Below are 23115 nucleotides of genomic sequence, written 5' to 3' on the forward strand. Positions count from 1 at the left end.
ATGACATAATTAAAAACATCAGCTTGGCATGCAAAAAATAAGCCTTCACCCGACCCCAGATCATGAAAAATGGAGACGCTACGGGTATCAGAAAATGGCACAATTTTTTTTTTGTTTTTTAGCAAAGTTTTGAATGTTTTTTCACCACTTAGATAAAAAATAACCTAGACAAGTTTGGTGTCTATGAACTCATAATGACCTGAAGAATCATAATGGCAGGTCAGTTTTAGCATTTAGTGAACTTAGTAAAAAAGCCAAGCAAAAAAAACAGTGTGGGATTGCACTTTTTTTGCAATTTCACTGGACTTGGAATTTTTTTCCCGTTTTCTAGTACACAACATGGTAAAACCAATGATGTCATTCAAAAGTACAACTCGTTCTGCAAAAAATAAGCCCTCACATGGCCATATTTATAGAAAAATAAAAAAGTTATGGCTTTGGGAAGGAGGGGAGCGAAAAGCGAGCACAGAAAAACGGAAAATCCCAAGGTCATGAAGGGGTTAAACACAGGTTGCAATGTTACAAAATAGGTAAAAAGCTAAGGGGGCGGGTGAAGGGGTGAATGCTTTTGCAAGCCATTTGGGATGAAAATTGGGGTGCGTCTTGTAGTACGAATGTAGCTTTCCGGGAGAGGGGCGACGGTGGAGAGGGGCAGAGGAGGTAATGTCATTATTGCAGGAAACTGTCAGTAGCAGGACTGGAGCGAAGCTGTGGGCCCTGGGCTGGGATGATGTGGTGTCCTAGTGGTGCAAAGCAGGAGTCATTGATCTCCCAGCAGTTGGCTTTAGGAAAATGTTAGTGGTGTGAGGCAGGAGCAGAGTCCCCGCTGCATACATTGATCTACCGGCCGCTGGGCTTCAGGAAAATGTTGGCAGATGTGGGCACATGTGTAGAATTAACTCTCGATGATTGAACCAAGATCTCAATCTGCACATGCGCCTCCTACCAAAAGCGATTCTCCTAAAGTCCACCATTGAGAGATCAATGTGCAGAGCAGGGACTCCGCTCCTGCCTTGCACTACCGACATTTACCTGAAACCCACCCCGGGAGATCAATGGCTCCTCCCTCCCACTGTCGAGACACCCTCTTGTCCCAGCCTAGGCCCCACAGCATCTCCCTAATCCAGCCACTACTGGCATCCCACAGTGGCTACCTTGCCTCCTGTGACTCCGCCCCACCGGTAAGCCTTCTCTGGGTGGTTTGGCTGCTGCTATTTTGTGTGGTATGTAATAACAGACACAGATTAACCCTTTATCTGCTACTGTTTCCTCCTAAAAGCAGATTAACCCTTTATAAACAGTTGTGTGCTTACTTTATCTGGTCTGCATTATAGACATGCATTCGTAATACAAGTATGATAAATATTAATAGTAAGTATAAATCAAATTCCATTCTACTGATTGAAAGAAGTAAAAAAATTGCCTCCTTAGCACCTCACTGACTCACTGCTCATTGAAATGCATTTGTGAAATGACTAACCATTTTTTAAATCTGGTTAGAAGAATGTACAGAAAAAATAAGTTGATTCTCTCTTTGTTTTCAATGTACAACCAAGGTGACAAAATTCTTCAGATCTAAGCACAAGGCTCCAATTATTATTTTACATCAGTATTTGTAAGCCAAAATCAGGAGTGGAACAATCAGAGGAAAAGTATCATTGAAACATGTGCACGACTTCTGCATTTTTCACTCACTTCTGGTATTGACTTACAAATACTGATGCAAATTACTGACCAAATATTAAATGTGTGGACATGGCCTAACAGAGAAAAATCGACTGGTTTGCTAATGACTTGCATTTGAGAAAAATCTTAATCTCATCTACTGTCATTTCTTACGTTTTCCTCAGAACTAATATTTAAATATTTTAATATTTAAAGAGGTGTGTCTGGACACAGTGAATTACAGTTATGCCATCCAATCTAGGAATGGGGCATGCCCAAGTCCAGAATCCACTGCACAGGGGAGGGAAAAGAGCGCGATCTGCGCTATTCCCCGGGTGATCGGTGGGGGCGGCCATCTTCCTGTGGCCGCGCGTGCGCAGATGGAGCGCTCTGCTGCCCGGGGCTTCAGGAAAATGGCCGCGGGATGCCGCGTGTTGTGAATTCCGTTCTCGGACTCCCTCCTGTGGTCATGAATGGTACTTTGGTGAGTTCTGTCTTTGGACTCCCTCTGGTGGCTTTGAGTGGAACTGCTGGTCCTTGAGGTTGGCTTGCTCAGCTGCCCTCATTTATTACTATGCTGGCTTCCCTATTTAACTCCACTCAGATTGTTACTTCTTGCCAGCTGTCAATGTCTCAGTATTGGTTCAGATCTCTCTTGGACTTCTCTGATGATGACCTGTCTACTCCAGCAGAAGCCAAGTCCCTGCTAGTTCATTTGTTGTTCATTGCTTCCTGAATTTATTTCTTAGTACATGCTAAGTTCTAGTCCAGCTTGCTACCAAGATATTTCCTTGCTAGCTGGAAGCTCTGGGGGTGCAGAGTTGCACCTCCACACCGTGAGTCGGTGTGGAGGTCTTTTTCATACTCTGTGTGGTTGTTGTAGTTTTTTGTGCTGACCGCATAGTTCCCTTTTCTATCCTCTGACTATTTAGTGAAGACTGGCCTCCTTTGCTAAAACCTGTTTCATTCCTGTGTTTGTGACTTTCCTCTTAACTCACAGTCAATATTTGTGGGGGCTGCCTTTTCCTTTGGGGAATTTCTCTGAGGCAAGGTAAGGCTTTATTTTCTATCTTTAGGGGTAGTTAGCTCTTAGGCTGTGAAGAGGCATCTAGGGAGAGTTAGGTACGCTCCACGGCTATTTCTAGTGTGTGTGATAGGATTAGGGTTTGCGGTCAGCAGAGTTCCCACTTCCCCAGAGCTTGTCCCGATTTCTAGTTTAACCATCAGGTCATTCCGGGTGCTCCTAACCACCAGGTCCATAACAGTACAGCTGGCCCACAAAGTGTTAATGCATCTCAAAAGAGGGATAAGAGAAGTGCTGAACCCATTTTTTTTTCTTTGCAGTGTGTTTTGTCTCTCTTTTCCCCTTAACCTCTGGGTGGTTCAGGACTCAGGTGTAGACATGGATATTCAAGGTCTGTCCTCTTGTGTGGATCAACTCGCTGCAAGGGTACAAAGCATTCAAGATTATGTAGTTCAGAATCCGATGTTGGAGCCTAGAATTCCAATTCCTGATTTGTTTTCTGGGGATAGATCTAAGTTTCTGAATTTCAAAAATAATTGTAGACTGTTTCTTGCTTTGAAACCCCGCTCCTCTGGTGACTCCATTCAGCAAGTAAAAATTGTTATTTCTTTGTTACGTGGCGACCCTCAAGACTGGGCATTCTCCCTTGCGCCAGGAGATCCTGCATTGCGTAATGTAGATGCGTTTTTTCTGGCGCTTGGATTGCTTTATGACGAACCGAATTCAGTGGATCAGGCAGAGAAAATCTTGCTGGCTTTGTGTCAGGGTCAGGATGAAGCGGAGGTATATTGCCAGAAGTTTAGAAAGTGGTCTGTGCTTACTCAATGGAATGAGTGTGCCCTGGCAGCAATTTTTAGAAACGGTCTTTCTGAAGCCCTTAAGGATGTTATGGTGGCCTGCTGGTCTGAATAAATCAATGTCCTTGGCCATTCAAATTGATCGGCGTTTGCGCGAGGGCAAAGTTGTGCGCCATTTGGCGGTGTCCTCTGAGCAGAGGCCTGAGCTTATGCAATGCGATAGGACTTCGACCAGAACTGAACGGCAAGAACACAGACGTCAGAATGGGCTGTGTTTTTACTGCGGTGACTCCACTCATGCTATCTCTGATTGTCCTAAGCGCACTAAGCGGTTCGCTAGGTCTGTCACCATTGGTACTGTACAGCCTAAATTTCTTTTGTCTGTTACTCTGATTTGCTCTTTGTCGTCCTACTCTGTTATGGCATTTGTGGATTCAGGCACTGCCCTGAATTTGATGGACTTGGAGTTTGCCAGGCGCTGTGGTTTTTCCTTGGAGCCTTTGCAGTATCCTATTCCAGTAAGAGGAATTGATGCTACGCCTTTGGCCAAGAATAAACCTCAGTACTGGGCTCAGTTGACCATGTGCATGGCTCCTGCACATCAGGAAGATATTCACTTTTTGGTGTTGCATAATTTGCATGATGTGGTCGTGTTGGGTTTGCCATGGCTACAGGTTCATAATCCAGTATTGGATTGGAAATGTCTGTGTCTAGTTGGGGTTGTCAAGGGGTACATGGCGATGTTCCGTTGATGTCAATTGCTTATTCCACTCCTTCTGAAGTCCCTGAGTTTTTGTTGGATTACCGGGATGTATTTGATGAACCCAAATCCAGTGCCCTACCTCCTCATAGGGATTGTGATTGTGCTATTAATTTGATTCCTGGTAGTAAGTTCCCTAAGGGCCGACTTTTCAATTTATCTGTGCCAGAACACGCCGCTATGCGGAGTTATATAAAGGAGTCCTTGGAGAAAGGGCATATTCGCCCGTCTTCGTCACCGTTGGGAGCAGGGTTCTTTTTTGTGGCCAAGAAGGATGGTTCTCTGAGACCCTGTATAGATTACCGCCTTCTCAATAAAATCACGGTCAAATTTCAGTACCCTTTGCCTCTGCTGTCTGATTTGTTTGCTCGGATTAAGGGGGCTAGTTGGTTCACCAAGATAGATCTTCGAGGGGCGTATAATCTTGTGCGTATTAAACAGGGCGATGAATGGAAAACAGCATTTAATACGCCCGAGGGCCATTTTGAGTACCTGGTGATGCCATTCGGGCTTTCTAATGCTCCATCTGTGTTTCAGTCCTTTATGCATGACATCTTCCGAAAGTATCTGGATAGATTCATGATTGTATATTTGGATGATATTTTGGTCTTTTCGGATGATTGGGAGTCTCATGTGAAGCAGGTCAGAATGGTATTCCAGGTCCTTCGTGCTAATTCCTTGTTTGTGAAGGGGTCTAAATGTCTCTTCGGAGTTCAGAAGGTTTCCTTTTTGGGTTTCATTTTTTCCCCTTCTACTATTGAGATGGATCCTGTTAAAGTTCAGGCCATTTATGATTGGACTCAACCTACATCTGTAAAGAGCCTTCAGAAATTCCTGGGCTTTGCTAATTTTTACCGTCGCTTCATCGCTAATTTTTCTAGTGTGGTTAAGCCTTTGACTGATTTGACCAAGAAAGGTGCTGATGTGGTGAATTGGTCCTCTGCGGCCGTTGAGGCTTTTCAGGAGCTGAAACGTCATTTTTCTTCGGCCCCTGTGTTGCGTCAGCCAGATGTTTCGCTCCCTTTTCAGGTCGAAGTTGATGCTTCTCAGATTGGAGCAGGGGCTGTTTTGTCTCAAAGAAGTTCTGATGGCTCTGTGATGAAGCCATGTGCTTTCTTCTCTAGAAAGTTTTCGCCGGCTGAGCGTAATTATGATGTTGGCAATCGGGAGTTGCTGGCTATGAAGTGGGCATTCGAGGAGTGGCGACATTGGCTTGAGGGAGCCAAGCACCGCGTGGTGGTCTTGACGGATCACAAGAATCTGACGTATCTCGAGTCTGCCAAGCGGTTGAATCCTAGACAGGCTCGATGGTCGCTGTTTTTCTCCCATTTTGATTTTGTGGTCTCATACCTTAGGGGTTCTAAGAATGTGAAGGCTGATGCCCTTTCTAGGAGTTTTGTGCCTGATTCTCCGGGAGTCCCTGAGCCGGCTGGTATTCTCAAAGAGGGGGTAATTTTGTCTGCCATCTCCCCTGATTTGCGGCGGGTGCTGCAGGAGTTTCAGGCTGATAGACCTGACAGTTGTCCAGCAGAGAAACTGTCCCTGATAGATGGACTAGTAGAGTTATTTCTGAGGTTCATTGTTCGGTGTTGGCTGGTCATCCTGGGATTTTTTGTACCAGAGATTTGGTGGCTATGTCCTTTTGGTGGCCTTCCTTGTCACGGGATATGCGTTCTTTTGTGCAGTCATGTGGGACTTGTGCTCGGGCCAAGCCCTGCTGTTCTCATGCCAGTGGGTTGCTTTTGCCCTTGCCGGTCCCGAAAAGGCCCTGGACGCATATTTCCATGGATTTTATTTCGGATCTTCCTGTCTCTCAAAGGATGTCTGTCATCTGGATGGTTTGTGATCACTTTTCTAAGATGGTCCATTTGGTACCCTTGCCTAAATTACCTTCCTCCTCTGATTTGGTCCCATTGTTTTTTCAGCATGTGGTTCGTTTGCATTGCATTCCGGAGAACATTGTGTCGGACAGAGGTTCCCAGTTTGTCTCTAGGTTTTGGCGGTCCTTTTGTGCCAAGATGGGCATTGATTTGTCTTTTTCTTCGGCTTTCCATCCTCAGACAAATGGCCAAACCGCACGAACCAATCAGACTTTGGAAACCTATCTGAGATGCTTCGTTTCTGCTGATCAAGACGATTGGGTGACCTTCTTGCCATTAGCTGAGTTCGCCCTTAATAATCGGGCTAGTTCAGCTACTTTGGTTTCGCCTTTTTTTTGCAATTCTGGTTTTCATCCTCGTTTTTCTTCAGGGCAGGTCGAGCCTTCTGACTGTCCTGGTGTGGATTCTGTGGTGGACAGGTTGCAGCAGATTTGGACTCACGTAGTGGACAATTTGACGTTGTCCCAGGAGAAGGCTCAACGTTTCGCTAACCGCCGTCGCTGTGTTGGTCCCCGACTTCGTGTTGGGGATTTGGTTTGGTTGTCTTCTCGTTATGTCCCTATGAAGGTGTCTTCTCCTAAGTTTAAGCCTCGCTTCATTGGTCCTTATAAGATTTCTGAAATTCTCAATCCTGTGTCATTTCGTTTGGACCTTTGTTGTGAACTCTATTTTTGGGCTCCCTCTAGTGGTCACAAGCGGTACTGTGTAGTGTTGTCTTTCTGCAGGTTGGCAGCATCAGCTGGTTCGTTATCCTTGGTTGGTTTCCTTTTTACCTCACCTGGATACTCAGTTCCTTGCCTGCTCTCAATGTATTCAGTGCTCTTCAGATTCCTTGTGACTACCTTGCTCCCAGTCTCTCCAAGACAAGCTAAGTTTTTGTTTGTTTATTTTTTGATTATCAGCATTCATCATGTTTCTTGTCCAGCTTGCTAAAATGTGATTTTCTCGCTTGCTGGTTGCTCTAGGGGACTAAGTTTCTCCCCCCACACCGTTAGTTGGTGCGGGGGTTCTTGAAATCTCAGTGTGGATATTTTGTAAGGGTTTTTTACTGACCGCACAGACCCCTTTTCTATTTTCTGCTATCTAGTATTAGTGGGCCTCATTTGCTGAATCTGCTTTCACCCCTGTGTATGTGCCTTCCTCTTACCTCACCGTTATTATTTGTTGGGGGCTTCTATATCTTTGGGGATTATTTCTCTGGAGGCAAGTGAGGTCTTTCTTTCTCTCTAGGGGTAGTTAGTTCCTCAGGCTGGCTCGAGACATCTAGGATTTTAGACACGTTCACCGGCTACCTTTAGTGTGTTGGATAGGTTCAGATTTGCGGTCAGTCCAGTTTGCCACCTCTCTAGAGCTTGTCCTATGTTTTGTTACTTAGCTGGAGTATTTTGTGATCCTCAACCACTAAGGATCATAACAGTAGAGCAGGCCAAAAAGTGTTTAATGCATCGCAGAAGTGGGATAAAAAGAAGACCTGAGTACATTTTTTTTTTTTCCTCCCGCTTTTCCTTTGCTGCAGTCTGTTTAGCTTCTTTCATCCCCTTGAACTCTGGGTGGTTTTGAGCTCAGCTGCAGACATGAATGTTCAGACTTTGGCTTCTAGTGTGGATCATCTTGCTGCACGGGTGCAAAGTATTCAGGATTTTGTTATTCATAGCCCTATGTCTGAACCAAAAATACCCATCCCTGAGTTGTTTTCTGGAGATAGATCTAGGTTTCTAAATTTTAAGAATAATTGTAAGTTGTTTCTATCTCTGAGACCTCATTCCTCTGGTGATTCCGCTCAGCAAGTTAAAATTGTTATCTCCTTGTTACGTGGCGACCCTCAAGATTGGGCTTTCTCTCTGGCGCCAGGAGATCCTGCATTGCTTAATGTAGATGCATTTTTTCTGGCTCTTGGACTGCTTTATGAGGAGCCTAATCTTGAGAATCAGGCAGAAAAAGCGTTGCTGGCTATCTCTCAAGGTCAGGATGAAGCAGAGGTGTATTGTCAAAAATTTCGGAAATGGTCGGTGCTTGCTCAATGGAATGAGTGTGCCCTGGCTGCAAATTTCAGAGAAGGTCTTTCTGAGGCCGTTAAGAATGTTATGGTGGGGTTTCCCTCCCCTACAAGTCTGAGTGATTCTATGGCTTTAGCCATTCAGGTTGATCGGCGTTTGCGGGCGCGCAAATCTGCTCATCCTTTGGCGGTATTTTCTGAACAGAGACCTGAGTCTATGCAATGTGACCGAACTCTGACCAGAATTGAGCGACAAAGTCATAGACGTCAAAATGGGTTGTGCTTTTACTGTGGTGATTCTACTCATGTTATCTCAGCATGCTCTAAACGCTTAAAAAAAAATCGCTAAACCTGTCACCATTGGTACTATGCAGCCTAAATTTATTTTGTCGGTTACTTTGATTTGTTCTTTGTCGTCCTACCCGGTTATGGCTTTTGTGGATTCGGGTGCTGCCCTGAATCTGATGGATTTGTCGTTTGCCAGGCGCTGTGGTTTTGTCCTGGAGCCTTTGAAATTTCCCATTCCTCTGAGGGGAATTGATGCTACGCCATTGGCTGAGAATAAGCCTCAGTATTGGACGCAAATGACCATGTGCATGACTCCCGTACATCAGGAGGTGATTCGCTTTCTTGTTCTGCATAATTTGCATGATGTTGTCGTTTTGGGTCTGCCATGGCTGCAGGCTCATAATCCAGTTTTAGATTGGAAAGCTATGTCTGTGTCAAGTTGGGGTTGTCAGGGAATTCATGGCGATGCTCCGTTGGTGTCTATTGCTTCTTCCACTCCTTCTGAGGTCCCTGAGTTTTTGTCTGACTGCCAGGATGTATTTGATGAGCCCAGGTCCAGTGCCCTGCCCCCTCATAGGGATTGTGACTGTGCTATAAATTTAATTCCTGGTAGTAAATTCCATAAGGGACGACTTTTTAATCTGTCTATACCAGAGCATGCCGCGATGCGGAGTTATATAAAAGAGTCTTTGGAGAAGGGACATATTCGCCCATCCTCTTCCCCTCTTGGTGCAGGATTTTTTTTTGTGGCCAAGAAGGACAGTTCTTTGAGACCTTGTATAGATTATCATCTTCTGAATAAAATCACAGTCAAATTTCAGTATCCTTTACCACTATTTTCTGATTTGTTTGCTCGGATTAAGGGTGCCAGTTGGTTCACCAAGATAGATCTCCGTGGTGCGTATAACCTTGTGCGCATTAAGCAGGGAGATGAATGGAAAACAGCATTTAATACGCCTGAAGGCCATTTTGAGTACTTGGTGATGCCTTTTGGACTCTCTAATGCTCCTTCTGTGTTTCAGTCCTTCATGCATGACATCTTCCGAGAATATCTGGATAAATTTATGATTGTTCATCTGGATGACATTTTGGTCTTTTCTGATGATTGGGAGTCCCATGTGAAGCAGGTCAGGATGGTGTTTCAGGTCCTGCGTGCTAATGCTTTATTTGTAAAGGGCTCAAAATGCCTCTTCGGAGTACAGAAGGTCTCCTTTTTGGGTTTTATTTTTTCTCCTTCTACTGTGGAGATGGACCCAGTCAAGGTCCAGGCTATTCATGACTGGACTCAGCCCACGTCTGTTAAGAGTCTTCAGAAGTTCTTGGGTTTTGCTAATTTTTACCGTCGTTTCATCGCTAATTTTTCTAGCGTGGTTAAACCTTTGACGGATTTGACCAAGAAGGGTTCTGATGTTACTAATTGGTCTCCTGCGGCCATGGAGGCCTTTCGGGAGCTGAAGCACCGGTTTTCTTCAGCTCCAGTCTTATGTCAGCCAGATGTCTCTCTCCCCTTCCAGGTCGAGGTTGATGCTTCTGAGATTGGAGCAGGGGCTGTTTTGTGGCAGAGAAGCTCTGATGGCTCTGTGATGAAGCCATGTGCTTTCTTTTCAAGAAAGTTTTCACCTGCCAAGCGGAATTATGATGTTGGTAATCGGGAGTTGTTGGCTATGAAGTGGGCATTTGAGGAGTGGCGACATTGGCTTGAAGGAGCTAAACATCGCGTGGTGGTCTTGACTGATCACAAAAATCTGATTTACCTTGAATCTGCCAAGCACCTGAATCCTAGACAGGCTCGTTGGTCGTTGTTTTTCTCCAGTTTCAACTTCGTGGTCTCATACCTGCCTGGTTCGAAGAACGTGAAAGCTGATGCACTTTCTAGGAGTTTTGTGCCTGACTCTCTGGGAGTTTCTGAGCCGGATGGTATTCTCAGAGAGGGAGTGATTTTGTCTGCCGTTTCCCCAGATTTGCAACGAGTGCTGCAGAAATTTCAGGCGGATAGACCTGACCGTTGTCCACCAGAGAGACTGTTTGTCCCGGAGAGATGGACCAGCAGAGTTATTTCCAAGGTTCATTCTTCGGTGTTGGCAGGTCATCCTGGGATTTTTGGTACCAGAGATTTGGTGGCTAGGTCCTTCTGGTGGCCTTCCTTGTCGCGGGATGTGCGTTCCTTTGTGCAGTCTTGTGGGATTTGTGCTCGGGCTAAGCCTTGCTGTTCTCGTGCCAGCGGTTTGCTTTTGCCTTTGCCTATTCCGAAAAGGCCTTGGACGCACATTTCCATGGATTTTATTTCGGATCTTCCAGTATCTCAGAAAATGTCTGTCATCTGGGTGGTGTGTGATCGTTTTTCCTAGATGGTCCATTTGGTGCCCTTGCCTAAGTTGCCTTCTTCCTCCGATTTGGTTCCTCTATTTTTTCAGAATGTGGTTCGCTTGCACGGCATTCCTGAAAATATTGTGTCTGATAGAGGATCCCAGTTTGTGTCCAGGTTTTGGCGGACTTTGTGTGCTAAGATGGGCATTGATTTGTCTTTTTCGTCGGCCTTCCATCCTCAGACTAATGGCCAAACCGAGCGAACTAATCAGACGTTGGAAACTTATTTGAGATGTTTTGTTTCTGCTGATCAGGATGATTGGGTGACTTTTTTGCCATTGGCCGAGTTTGCCCTTAATAATCGGGCTAGTTCTGCTACTTTGGTTTCGCCTTTTTTCTGCAATTCTGGTTTCCATCCTCGTTTTTCCTCGGGTCAGGTTGAGCCTTCTGACTGTCCTGGGGTGGATTCTGTGGTGGATAGGTTGCAGCAGATTTGGAACCATGTGGTGGACAATTTGAGGTTGTCACAGGAGAAGGCTCAGCGCTTTGCCAACCGCCGCCGCGGTGTGGGTCCCCGACTTCTTGTTGGGGATTTGGTGTGGCTGTCTTCTCGGTATGTTCCTATGAAGGTCTCCTCTCCTAAATTCAAGCCTCGCTTCATCGGTCCTTATAAGATCTTGGAAATCCTTAACCCGGTGTCTTTTCGTTTGGATCTCCCAGCATCGTTTGCCATTCATAATGTGTTCCATAGGTCTTTGTTGCGGAGGTATGTGGTACCTGTGGTTCCTTCTGTTGAGCCTCCTGCTCCGGTGCTGGTCGAGGGCGAATTGGAGTACGTGGTGGAGAAGATTTTGGATTCTCGTATCTCTAGACGGAGGCTTCAGTATTTGGTTAAGTGGAAGGGCTATGGTCAGGAGGATAATTCCTGGGTTGTCGCCTCTGATGTTCATGCGGCTGATTTGGTTCATGCCTTCCACGCGGCTCATTCTGATCGCCCTGGGGGTCTTGATGAGGGTTCGGTGACCCCTCCTCAAGGGGGGGTACTGTTGTGAACTCTATTTTTGGGCTCCCTCTAGTGGTCACAAGCGGTACTGTGTAGTGTTGTCTTTCTGCAGGTTGGCAGCATCAGCTGGTTCGTTATCCTTGGATGGTTTCCTATTTAGCTCACCTGGATACTCAGTTCTTTGCCTGCTCTCAATGTATTCAGTGCTCTTCAGATTCCTTGTGACTACCTTGCTCCCAGTCTCTCCAAGACAAGCTAAGTTTTTGTTTGTTTATTTTTTGATTATCAGCATTCATCATTTTTCTTGTCCAGCTTGCTAAAATGTGATTTTCTCACTTGCTGGTTGCTCTAGGGGACTGAGTTTCTCCCCCCACACCGTTAGTTGGTGCGGGGGTTCTTGAAATCTCAGTGTGGATATTTTGTAAGGGTTTTTTACTGACCGCACAGATCCTTTTCTATTTTCTGCTATCAAGTATTAGTGGGCCTCATTTGCTGAATCTGCTTTCACCCCTGTGTATGTGCCTTCCTCTTACCTCACCGTTATTATTTGTTGGGGGCTTCTATATCTTTGGGGATTATTTCTCTGGAGGCAAGTGAGGTCTTTCTTTCTCTCTAGGGGTAGTTAGTTCCTCAGGCTGGCTCGAGACATCTAGGATTTTAGACACGTTCACCGGCTACCTTTAGTGTGTTGGATAGGTTCAGATTTGCGGTCAGTCCAGTTTGCCACCTCTCTAGAGCTTGTCCTATGTTTTGTTACTTAGCTGGAGTATTTTGTTATCCTCAACCACTAAGGATCATAACAGACCTTCCAGCCTCTTTTGCCATCCATAATGTGTTCCATAGGTCGTTGTTGCGGAGATATGTGGCGCCTATGGTTCCTTCCGTTGATCCTCCTGCTCCGGTGTTGGTCGAGGGGGAGTTGGAGTATGTGGTGGAAAAAAGTTTGGATTCTCGTATTTCGAGGCGGATGCTTCAGTACCTGTTTAAGTGGAAGGGCTATGGTCAGGAGTATAATTCCTGGGTTGTTGCCTCCGATGTCCATGCTGCCGATTTAGTTCGTGCCTTTCATTTGGCTCGTCCTGATCAGCCTCGGGTCCCTGGTCAGGGTTCGGTGACCCCTCCTCAAGGGGGGGGGTACTGTTGTGAATTCCGTTCTCGGACTCCCTCCTGTGGTCATGAATGGTACTTTGGTGAGTTCTGTCTTTGGACTCCCTCTGGTGGCTTTGAGTGGAACTGCTGGTCCTTGAGGTTGGCTTGCTCAGCTGCCCTCGTTTATTACTATGCTGGCTTCCCTATTTAACTCCACTCAGATCGTTACTACTTGCCAGCTGTCAATATCTCAGTATTGGTTCAGATCTCTCTTGGACTTCTCTGATGACATGTCTACTCCAGCAGAAGCTAAGTCCCTGCTAGTTCATTTGTTGTTCATTGCTTCCTGAATTTATTTCTTAGTACATGCTAAGTTCTAGTCCAGCTTGCTACCATGATATTTCCTTGCTAGCTGGAAGCTCTGGGGGTGCAGAGTTGCACCTCCACACCGTGAGTCGGTGTGGAGGTCTTTTTGCATACTCTGTGTGGTTGTTGTAGTTTTTTGTGCTGACCGCCTAGTTCCCTTTTCTATCCTCTGACTATTTAGTGAAGACTGGCCTCCTTTGCTAAAACCTGTTTCATTCCTGTGTTTGTGACTTTCCTCTTAACTCACAGTCAATATTTGTGGGGGCTGCCTTTTCCTTTGGGGAATTTCTCTGAGGCAAGGTAAGGCTTTATTTTCTATCTTTAGGGGTAGTTAGCTCTTAGGCTGTGAAGAGGCGTCTAGGGAGAGTTAGGTACCCTCCACGGCTATTTCTAGTGTGTGTGATAGGATTAGGGTTTGCGGTCAGTAGAGTTCCCACTTCTCCAGAGCTTGTCCCGATTTCTAGTTTAACCATCAGGTCATTCCGGGTGCTCCTAACCACCAGGTCCATAACAGCCGCGCGTGCGCAGATGGAGATCGCGGCGGCCATTTTCCTGAAGCAGAGATGCGAACACGGCTTCAGGAAAATGGCCGCCGCGATCTCCATCTGCGCACGCATGGCATCCCGCGGCCATTTTCCTGAAGCCCCGGGCAGCAGAGCGCTCCATCTGCGCACGCGCGGCCACAGGAAGATGGCCTCCCCCACCGATCACCCGGGGAATAGCGCAGATCGCGCTCTTTTCCCTCCCCTGTGCAGTGGATTCTGGACTTGGGCATGTGCAAACCACTACGCCACCAACGGAAAACTAAGCAAGATCTGGGGGAAGACACCACACCCATCTGACCAGACCAGCCTGATTGACAGGCGAAAATGGCTACTTTGGTAGCATATTTCGGCAGCATATTTGGGGAATCGGGGTCCACAAAATACACTATTGTAATGCACAGCTCAGGCCCTATTTAACAGTATTTTCATCTCATACGGAAAAAACGTGGTGACAGGTTCCCTTTAAGATACAAGTCCTCTGTTAGTTGAGAAACAGTTCTTCGAAACTGTGATTCTACAAACTGCAGCCCGTCTTGACACGTTACTAGGACAGGCTGCTGCTTCAATAAAGTGATGGTACCATTTTATTACATTCTTCAAGAATCCTTTTAAACAGTTTTACATTCCAAGAGAATCATTCAAAAATCTTTGTTTATCTTTATCTTTATGCAGTGAGCTACAATATTTACTCACCTGTACAGGTTTCTCCATCTCCAGTCAGATGTGTGGGACAAGGACCGCAAGTATAACCTTCTAAAGGGGCTATTAAATCTTTACAAGTACTATTAACATAACACTTGTTTTCTGCGCAAGCATCAAAATCATTTTCACAGTACATTCCGGTCCATGCAGCTGAACAGATACATCCGGAGACCTGCATTGCAATATAAATAGATAATGTAACTTGTGTAAGCTACACATATCATATATATATTCTATTGTTGTAAAAAATACAGTGAGTATGGAAAGTAGCCAGATGCTTTAAATTTTTCACTCTTTGTTTCATCGCAGCCATTTGGTAAGTTCAAAAAAATTCATTTTGTTCACATTACACTCTGTATCCCATCTTGACTGAAAAAAACAGAAAAGTGGATATTTTTTGCAAATTTAATAAAAAAGAAAAACTGAAATATCACATGGTTGTAAGTATTCAGACCCTTTGATCAGACATTCATATTTAAGTCAAATGCTGTCCATTTCCTTGTGATCCTCCTTAAGATGGTTCTACTTCTTCATTGGAGTCCAGCTGTGTTTAACTAAACTGATAGGACTTAATTTGGAATGGTACACACCTGTCTAAATAAGACCTCACAGCTCACAGTGCATGTCAGGTCAAATGAGAATCATATAGGAACCAAAGGAACTGGCCAAGGAGCTTAGAGGAAGATTTGTGGAAAGGCACAGATCTGGTCACGGTTACAGCAGAATTTCTGCAGTACTCAAGATTCCAAAGAGCACAGTCAACCATAATAATTAAATGGAAGAAGTTTGGGACCACCAGAAGTCTTCCTAGACCTAGCTGTCCAACCAAATTGTGGGAGAAGAGCCTTGGAGAGGAGAGAGGGGGAGAGAGAGGTAAAGAAGAACCCAAAGATCACTGTGGCTGAGCTCCAGAGATGCAGTAGGGAGATGGGAGAAAGTTCCACAAAGTCAACTATCACTGCAGCCCTCCACCAGTCAGACCTTTATGGTAGAGTGGCTCAACGGAAGCCTCTCCTTAGGGCAAGACATATGAAAGCCGGAATAGAGTTTACTAAAAACATATGAAGGACTCCCAAACTATGAGAAATACGGTTCTCTGGTCTGATGAGATGAAGATAGAGCTTTTTGGTGATATTTCTAAGCGGTATGTGTGGAGAAAACCAGGCACTGGTTATCGCCTGCCCTATACAATCCAAACAGTGAAACATGGTGGTGGCAGCATCATGCTATGGGGGTGTTATACAGCTACAGGGACAGAATGTGGCCAAGTACTGAGATATCCTGGATGAAAACCTCTTCCAGAGTGCTCTTGATCTCAGGCTTGGCTGAAGGTTCACCTTCCAACAAGACAATGACCCTAAGCACACAGCTAAAATATAAAAGGAGTGGCTTCAGAACAACTCTGTGACCATTTTTGCCTGGCCCAGCCAGAGCCCTAACCTAAACCCATTTGAGCATCTCTGGAGAGACCTAAAAATGGCTGTCCACCAATGTTCACCATCCAACCTGATGGAACTGGAGAGAATCTGCAAGGAACAATGGCAGGGTATTCCCAAATCCAGGTGTGAAAAACTTGTTGAATCATTTCCGAGAAGACTCATGGCTGTACTAGCTCAAAAGGATGCTTCTACTCAATACTGAGCAAATGGTTTCAATACTTATGACCATGTGATATTTCAGATTTTCTTATTTAATACATTTGCAAAAATTACTACATTTCTGATTTTTTTCAGTCAAGATGGGGTGCAGAGTGAATATTAATGAGAAAAAAAAATGAACTTTTTTGAATTTACCAAATGGCTGCAATGAAACAAAGAGTGAAAAATTTAAAGGGGTCTGAATACTTTCTGTACCCACTGTATGTTAATGTTAATCAGAAAGACAGTTTACCTTGAAAGTTGTAGTTTCATTTCCTAGGCTGATGGCATTATCATAAAGACAGTCACCATTGTTGGTACAATTGCAGAGCACCAGTGTTAGTACCACGTCAGTAGCGACTTTGGAATCATCGACTACTATAGTGGCATTAACAGGTATTGAACTGGTGGGATACCAAACCAAAACTCCTTCACCTGCACAGTGAAAAGAAAATTGTGACTGACATTGTCAAGAAAACTAAATTACTCATGTTGTAGAATATGGAAGGGATATGCATTATATCTTAGTAATGTAATCAGCTCATAGAAATATGTTAAACTGAATATTATATCAATAATTGCTATATCAGTAACATATACACTATAAAACATAACCATCAGGGCTGCTTAACATATATTCACCTGTTATATTGAGGTCAGTGGAGTCTGTTTCCAGGGAAAAGATCACAGTGTCATTATTCCCATCAGTGGCCGTGTAGGTAACATGTATTGGCTCAAAAACCTTGGTGAAAATGGTGGTTGGTCCGGTAACAATAGGTGGAAAGTTATCTGTAGAGAGAAGTTGTTTAGTCAGATCTTTCTAACTAAATGTATACATTTGGATTACATTGTGTTCATACATTGCATATATAGACCAGGAGTGGGCATCTAATTTTCTTGAGGGGCTACATGAGAGACCGTGACTTTTGTAGAGGGCCAAACCAGTTGGCTGAAAATAAATCTACTCAATATAAATATTAACATATTAATTATAATTATTATTCTATATTAATATTAATTGTATCACTTAATATTGAGCAGAATTAGTACGCTGACATGTCCTATATGCCGTATGACCCTGTACTCAGCCCATATAGACAATATGAGCCCCCACACATCTCCCTACATACAGTATGAGCCTCTACATACCCTTTCTATATACATTATTAGCCCTCACATAGCCCCTATATACAGATTGAGACCCCCACATTGCCTCCAATATACAATATGAGCCCCACATAGCATTCTATATACATTGTGTCCCCGTTACCCTTATATACAGTATGAGCCCCACATAGCCTCCTATGTACAGTTTGAGGCCCCACATAGCCACGTATGTACATTATGAGCACCCCATAGCTCCTATATACTGATTGAGCCCCAACATAACACCCTAAATACAGTATAAGCCTCCAAATAGCCTCCTATGTACAGAGTGATCCCTCCCACAGCCCCCTACATATATTATGAGCCACTACATAGCCTCTTCATATACAGTTTGCACCCCATATAGCTTCCTATATATTGTAGAGTGTGAGTCCTTACATTACTCCTATATGCAGTATGTGCACTCACATAGCCTCTCTATATACAATATGAACCCTCACATAGCCCCCATATACAGTATTAGCCCCCACATACTCTCCTATATAGAGTGTGAGCCCCACATAGCAATTAAATACAGTGTGAGACCCCGCAAAGCCCCATATATGAAGCATGAGCCCCCATATAGCCACCTATATACAATATGAGCCCCCACATAGCCTCTATATCTACAGTATGAGCCCCACATATAGCTCTGGCAAAAATTAAAAGACCACTGCAAAATTTTCAGTTTGTCTGATTTTTCTCTTTATAGGTATATTTTTGAGTAAAATGTAAATTGTTCTTTTTTCCTATAAACTACGGACAACATGTCTCAGAAGTTCCAAGCAATCATTTTTGTATTTATTTTCTGAAAATGAGAAATGGTCAAAATAACTAAAAAAAAAATGCATTGCTTGCAGACCTTAAATAATGTAAAAAAAAAAAACAAGTTTATAATCATTTAGAAACAACAATACTATTTTTTTTAACTCAGGAAGAGTTAAGAAATCAATATTTTGTGGAATAACTATGATTTTTAATCACAGCTTTTATGCGTCTTGGCATGCTGACTACCAGTCTTTCACACCGCTTTTGGGTGACCTTAAGCAACTTCTGGTACAAAAATGTAAGCAGTTCTTCTCTGTTTGATGGCTTGTGCCTATCCATCATTCTCTTGATTACATTCCAGACATTTTCAATGGGGTTCAGGTCTGGAGATTGGGCTGGCCATGACAGGGATTTGATGTGGTGGACCTTCTTCCATACCTTAATTGACCTAGCTGTGTGGCATGGCGCATTGTCCTTCTGGAAAAACCAGTCCTCAGCATTGGGGAACATTGCCGGAGCAGAAGGAATCAACTGTTTTTCCAGGATAACCTTGTATGTGGCTTGATTCATACGTCCTTCGCAAAGATTAACCTGCCCAACTTCAGCCTTGCTGAAGCATCCGCAGATCATCACAGATCCTCCACCACATTTCATAGTGGGTCCAAGACACTGTGGCTTGTATGCCTCTCCAGGTCTCTGTCTAACCATTAGACAACCAGGTGTTGGGCAAAGCTGAAAATTAGACTCATCAGAGAAGATTACCTTACTCCAGTCCTCTATGATCCAATCTTTATGGTCTTTTTTCTAGCTTTACATGACTTGAGTCCTGCCTTTAGGAGCCTCTTACGAACTGTTCTTGGCGTGCACTTCACCCCAGCTGCCATTTGACATGCCTTTTGTACGTCACTTGATGTCATCCTGCGGTTGCTGAGTGACAGTCGAATAAGATGACAGTCATCCCGGTCAGTGGAGAGTCATTTTTGCCCTTTGCTGGTCTGTAGCTTTGTTGTCCCCAGTGTCAGTGTCTGCTGCTTGACCTTGCTGCAATGGACTGCCATCTTAAGGATTTTAAGGATGGAGGCAACATGACACTCACTGTGCCCCTCTGCTATTAAAGCCAGAATTGAACCCTTCTTTTCCTCACTCAAGACTTTTCTTTTCAACTTATTTGGCATGGTTAAAAGTTATTTTTTCATTCCTATTACTTTGGGGATATTACTAGCACTTGATTTGCCATCCAGCTTGTCCTATTGCAAGAGGATTGTGAACACCGCAGCAGTGTTTTTTTTTATACTTTCTTTTGTTAAATAAGATTTGGTTCAGGTGATCACCTAATCAGAAGCACATTAAGTAGAATGTGGTGTGCTCTGGTTGGAATTCAACTGACACTGGAATGGAATGGCTGTCAGACATGTAGAGAAGCTAACTTTTATAAAACTGTGCAGTAGTATCTTAATTTGTGCCAGAGCTGTAGCCTCCTATATAATGTGACTAACCACATTACACCTATATACAATATGAGTCCTCACATAGTCTCTACATACACGATGTAGCCCCCTAGATACAGTATGAGCCCCATATGGCCTCCTATATACAAAATGAGCCCCCACAGAGCACCTTATATACAGTATGAGCCCCATAAAGCCTGCAAAATACAGTATGAGTCCCCACATTGCCACCTATATTCAGTGTGAACCCCTATTTATAGTGTAAGCTCCACATAATCCTATATACAGTGTGAGCCCCACATAGCTTTTTATAAACAGTGTAAGCCCCCACACAGTCCCCTAAATACAATTTGAGCCCCCAGATAGCTTTCTATATAAAGTGTGAGCCCCATATAGCCCCCTAAATACAGTATGAGCCAAGACATAGCTTTCTATATACTTGCAAACATGCCATACACATATGAATAAAGCAACAACTAGTGTTGAGCATTCCGATACCGCAAGTATCGGGTATCGGCCGATATTTGCGGTATCGGAATTCCGATACCGAGTTCCGATATTTTTGCGATATTGGGAATCGGGATCGGAATGCATACTCATGTGTAGAATAAAGAATAAAAATTAAAAATAGGGATATACTCACCCTCTGACGCGCCCTGGTTGTAACCGCTGCAACCGGCAGCCTCCGTTCCTAAGAATGAGCGAGTGAAGGACCTGCAATGACGTCGCGGTCTTGTGATTGGTCGCGTGAGCGGTCACATGAGTGGTCACGCGACCAATCACAAGCCGCCACGTCATCGAAGGTCCTTCACTCGCTCATTCTTAGGAACGGAGGCTGCCGGTTAACACCGCTAGGTCCAGAGTCCGCCGGAGGGGTGAGTATATCCATATTTTTTATTTTTATTCTTTATTTTTTACATGAATATGGATCCCAGGGCCTGAAGGAGAGTTTCCTCTCCTTCAGACCCTGGGAACCATCCAGGATAGCTTCCGATACTTGTGTCCCATTGACTTGTATTGGTATCGGGTATCGGTATTGGCGATATCTGATATTTTTCGGATATCGGCCGATACTATCTGATACCGATACTTTCAAGTATCGGAAGGTATCGCTCAACACTAGCAACAACACATTCTTCAGTTTGCACAGCAGAGCTGGTGGGAGAGGTTATGATGCAGCCCATGGGCCATTGTTTTTGTCTCTTTGTCTGCCTTGGAACAGCCATGAGACCGGATGTGGCCTGCATACCACATATTGCCCAGCTCTGATTTAGACTACAGTAGTTGAATGTGAAACGACTTGATAAGAAAGGTCAGAAAGATTTGGCAAGTTCTACCTGTCACTAAGTTATAGAAAAAAAAGTAAGAAAATATTTCAAATGACTGAGAATGTGCAAAAGCGACACCGAAGGATATAAAGGAATATTTCTTACTCATTGTGATGCTTTGCTCATTTGCTGAGTTCTCACTGTCAAGTGTGGCCTTTCCTAAAGCTTCATTTCCAGTACTCAAGATATCAAAGATACACTCATCATTTCCTTGACAAGTCTCATTTGCTTTCTTGATGATTTCATTGTCAGTCATCAAAAGCAGCTCATCATAAAACAGTGGTACAAATGTGTTATTGTTGTAGGTGTCCCAGGATTCTCCAGTGGTTTCATTGTAGATGAAGAGGCTGTCCGAAGGGGAGGTTTTCCCTGTGAAACAAAGTAATTTGTAAAAAGGCGGCAATGATTATATTTTATTTTCCCAACAAGGACACCCTTTTTCTGTAATATACAGTTTGAAGGTCTTATTTTAAAACATTAAAATTAAAAAAAGCTCATATATTATTCTTGAATAAGACATCTAGGAAAAAACAAAGGCTATAAAACCTATTTAAAGAACATGATAAATCTGAAATGACAAAGTAGACACCATTAACCACTTACATGTCATTCCGATCTCAAATATCAGGGAATCATTCGGAAGGTTCACACCATTAAATTCCAGTTTGGTTCCATTAGCAGCCATTAGGTCATCTGTCTTATCATCATTAAAGATTCCTGCAAAAAATTTACATCAATGTTATTAAATACAAAAATTCTACATTTGAGAATTGTTAAATTCCTCATATTTCTCACATATCAGGTTTTTATTTTAATGTTCATAGTATTAATTATCACAGATTATTACTTACTCCTAATGTCACTGTTTAAATTGTCTTAACTCGTACTGAATTTATTGTTTGTACATGTCCCCGCTTAATTGTAAAGTGCTGCGGAATATGTTGGCGCTATATAAATAAAAATTATTATTATTATTATTGTTATGATTACTATTATATTGCAGTAGCTGGTAGACTGCAGATTATGAGGCAACTCACTGTCACGTAATTCACTGTAGAAAGTAAAGATCTAGCAAAAATATTTTCTTACCCAGAAGGCCTTCAGTTTTGTTCTTGTAGATAGTATCTAACATTGTGACAAAGCTCAAAGCTCCCTCCATAGCAGAAACTGTGATTGAGATCCCACCATCGAACGAGGCTTTTATTTCGTCTTTGCTTGTCTTCTCCAGTGTGATTTTGCTTACATAGGTAGAGTTATCTTGGAAGATTCAAAGAAAGATTTATTAATCAAATATATTCACAGGAATGCCATACCTAATTGTCAACTATGCAGCTGTTTTATGTGATTTGACACCCATCAATGCATCCTTAAGTAGTATTTTTTTATATTTACTCTAAATCTTGATTTTAAAGATTTGCAATAGCAAGAGAGCAAACATTATCTGATTTTATCAAACTATTTATATGTATAAAGTTGAGTGTATGTATATGTGTGTGTGTATAGAGCCACAGCCACTCCACATAGCCATGCCCATTCCACATATCAGGCACAGGCCACATCTAGCTCCGTCGTGTCTAGAATGGAGTTGCTCCTGTGAGGTATGATGTCAATGGAAAGAGAGGAGCCTCATGGATAGAGATGTGAGGGGGAAAATTAGAGCTGTCAGGGGGGAAATGAGAGAAGTGAGGTGCTGCTGCAGTATGAGGCTGTATATAGAGAACAGTGAAGCGCTGCAGGTGGTGGCTGTGTATAAGGCCACATTCACACGTTCAGTATTTGGTCAGTATGTTACCTCAGTATTTATAAGCCAACACCACGAGTGGGAGAAAAATACAGAAGTGGTGATGAGTTTCTAATACACTTTTCCTCTGATTGTTTTACTCCAAGTTTTAGCTTACAAATACTGAGGAGTGAGGGGGAAATGAGAGATCTCTCATTTTCCTACTCACTCCTCATTTTCCCCCTCAGATGTGAGGGGGAAAATGAGAGAAGTGAGGTGCTATAACTAACCACAGATAGTTACTATGCCTGGGCAACGCCGTGCTCTTCAGCTAGTTATACATAACCATGTTTTAATCAGGTCAAAATAAAACTATTTTTAAAAATTTTAACTTCAATAAGAGTATAGGTTTTTTTTATTTTTATGAAAAGGTAAGAAAATATTTGAAAAAAATGAAAGTTTAACTTTATTTATACATACCTGGTAAAGTAAATTCTGAGCCATTGAGTTTCACAATGGTTGAATTACTCCCCTGGAGCATTAACTCAATCTGTACAAAAAGACCAATTCCAAAAAAGATGCAATCAACATCAACCAAAGCTTCACTCAATATTATTCATGTGAACATTGGTGTAGGGTGAGACAA

At 43.4% G+C, this 23115-nt stretch overlaps 1 protein-coding gene across 1 annotated transcript in view; it reads right to left on the reverse strand.

Moving 5' to 3' along the window:
- The window catches only part of LOC143803980 (uncharacterized), a 245981-nt gene that overhangs the window by 57051 nt on the left and 165815 nt on the right, over positions 1-23115 (reverse strand). The window contains exons 21-27 of the mRNA XM_077281732.1: positions 22950-23019; positions 21839-22006; positions 21353-21466; positions 20855-21118; positions 16702-16848; positions 16313-16494; positions 14414-14594 (exon numbers count right to left, since the gene is read on the reverse strand). Coding sequence (XP_077137847.1) covers positions 14414-14594; positions 16313-16494; positions 16702-16848; positions 20855-21118; positions 21353-21466; positions 21839-22006; positions 22950-23019 — 1126 coding nt within the window. The remainder of the gene's footprint in view (positions 1-14413; positions 14595-16312; positions 16495-16701; positions 16849-20854; positions 21119-21352; positions 21467-21838; positions 22007-22949; positions 23020-23115) is intronic.

This window comes from Ranitomeya variabilis, chromosome 2, assembly GCF_051348905.1.
Source record: "Ranitomeya variabilis isolate aRanVar5 chromosome 2, aRanVar5.hap1, whole genome shotgun sequence".
Classification (NCBI taxonomy): Eukaryota; Metazoa; Chordata; class Amphibia; order Anura; family Dendrobatidae; genus Ranitomeya; species Ranitomeya variabilis.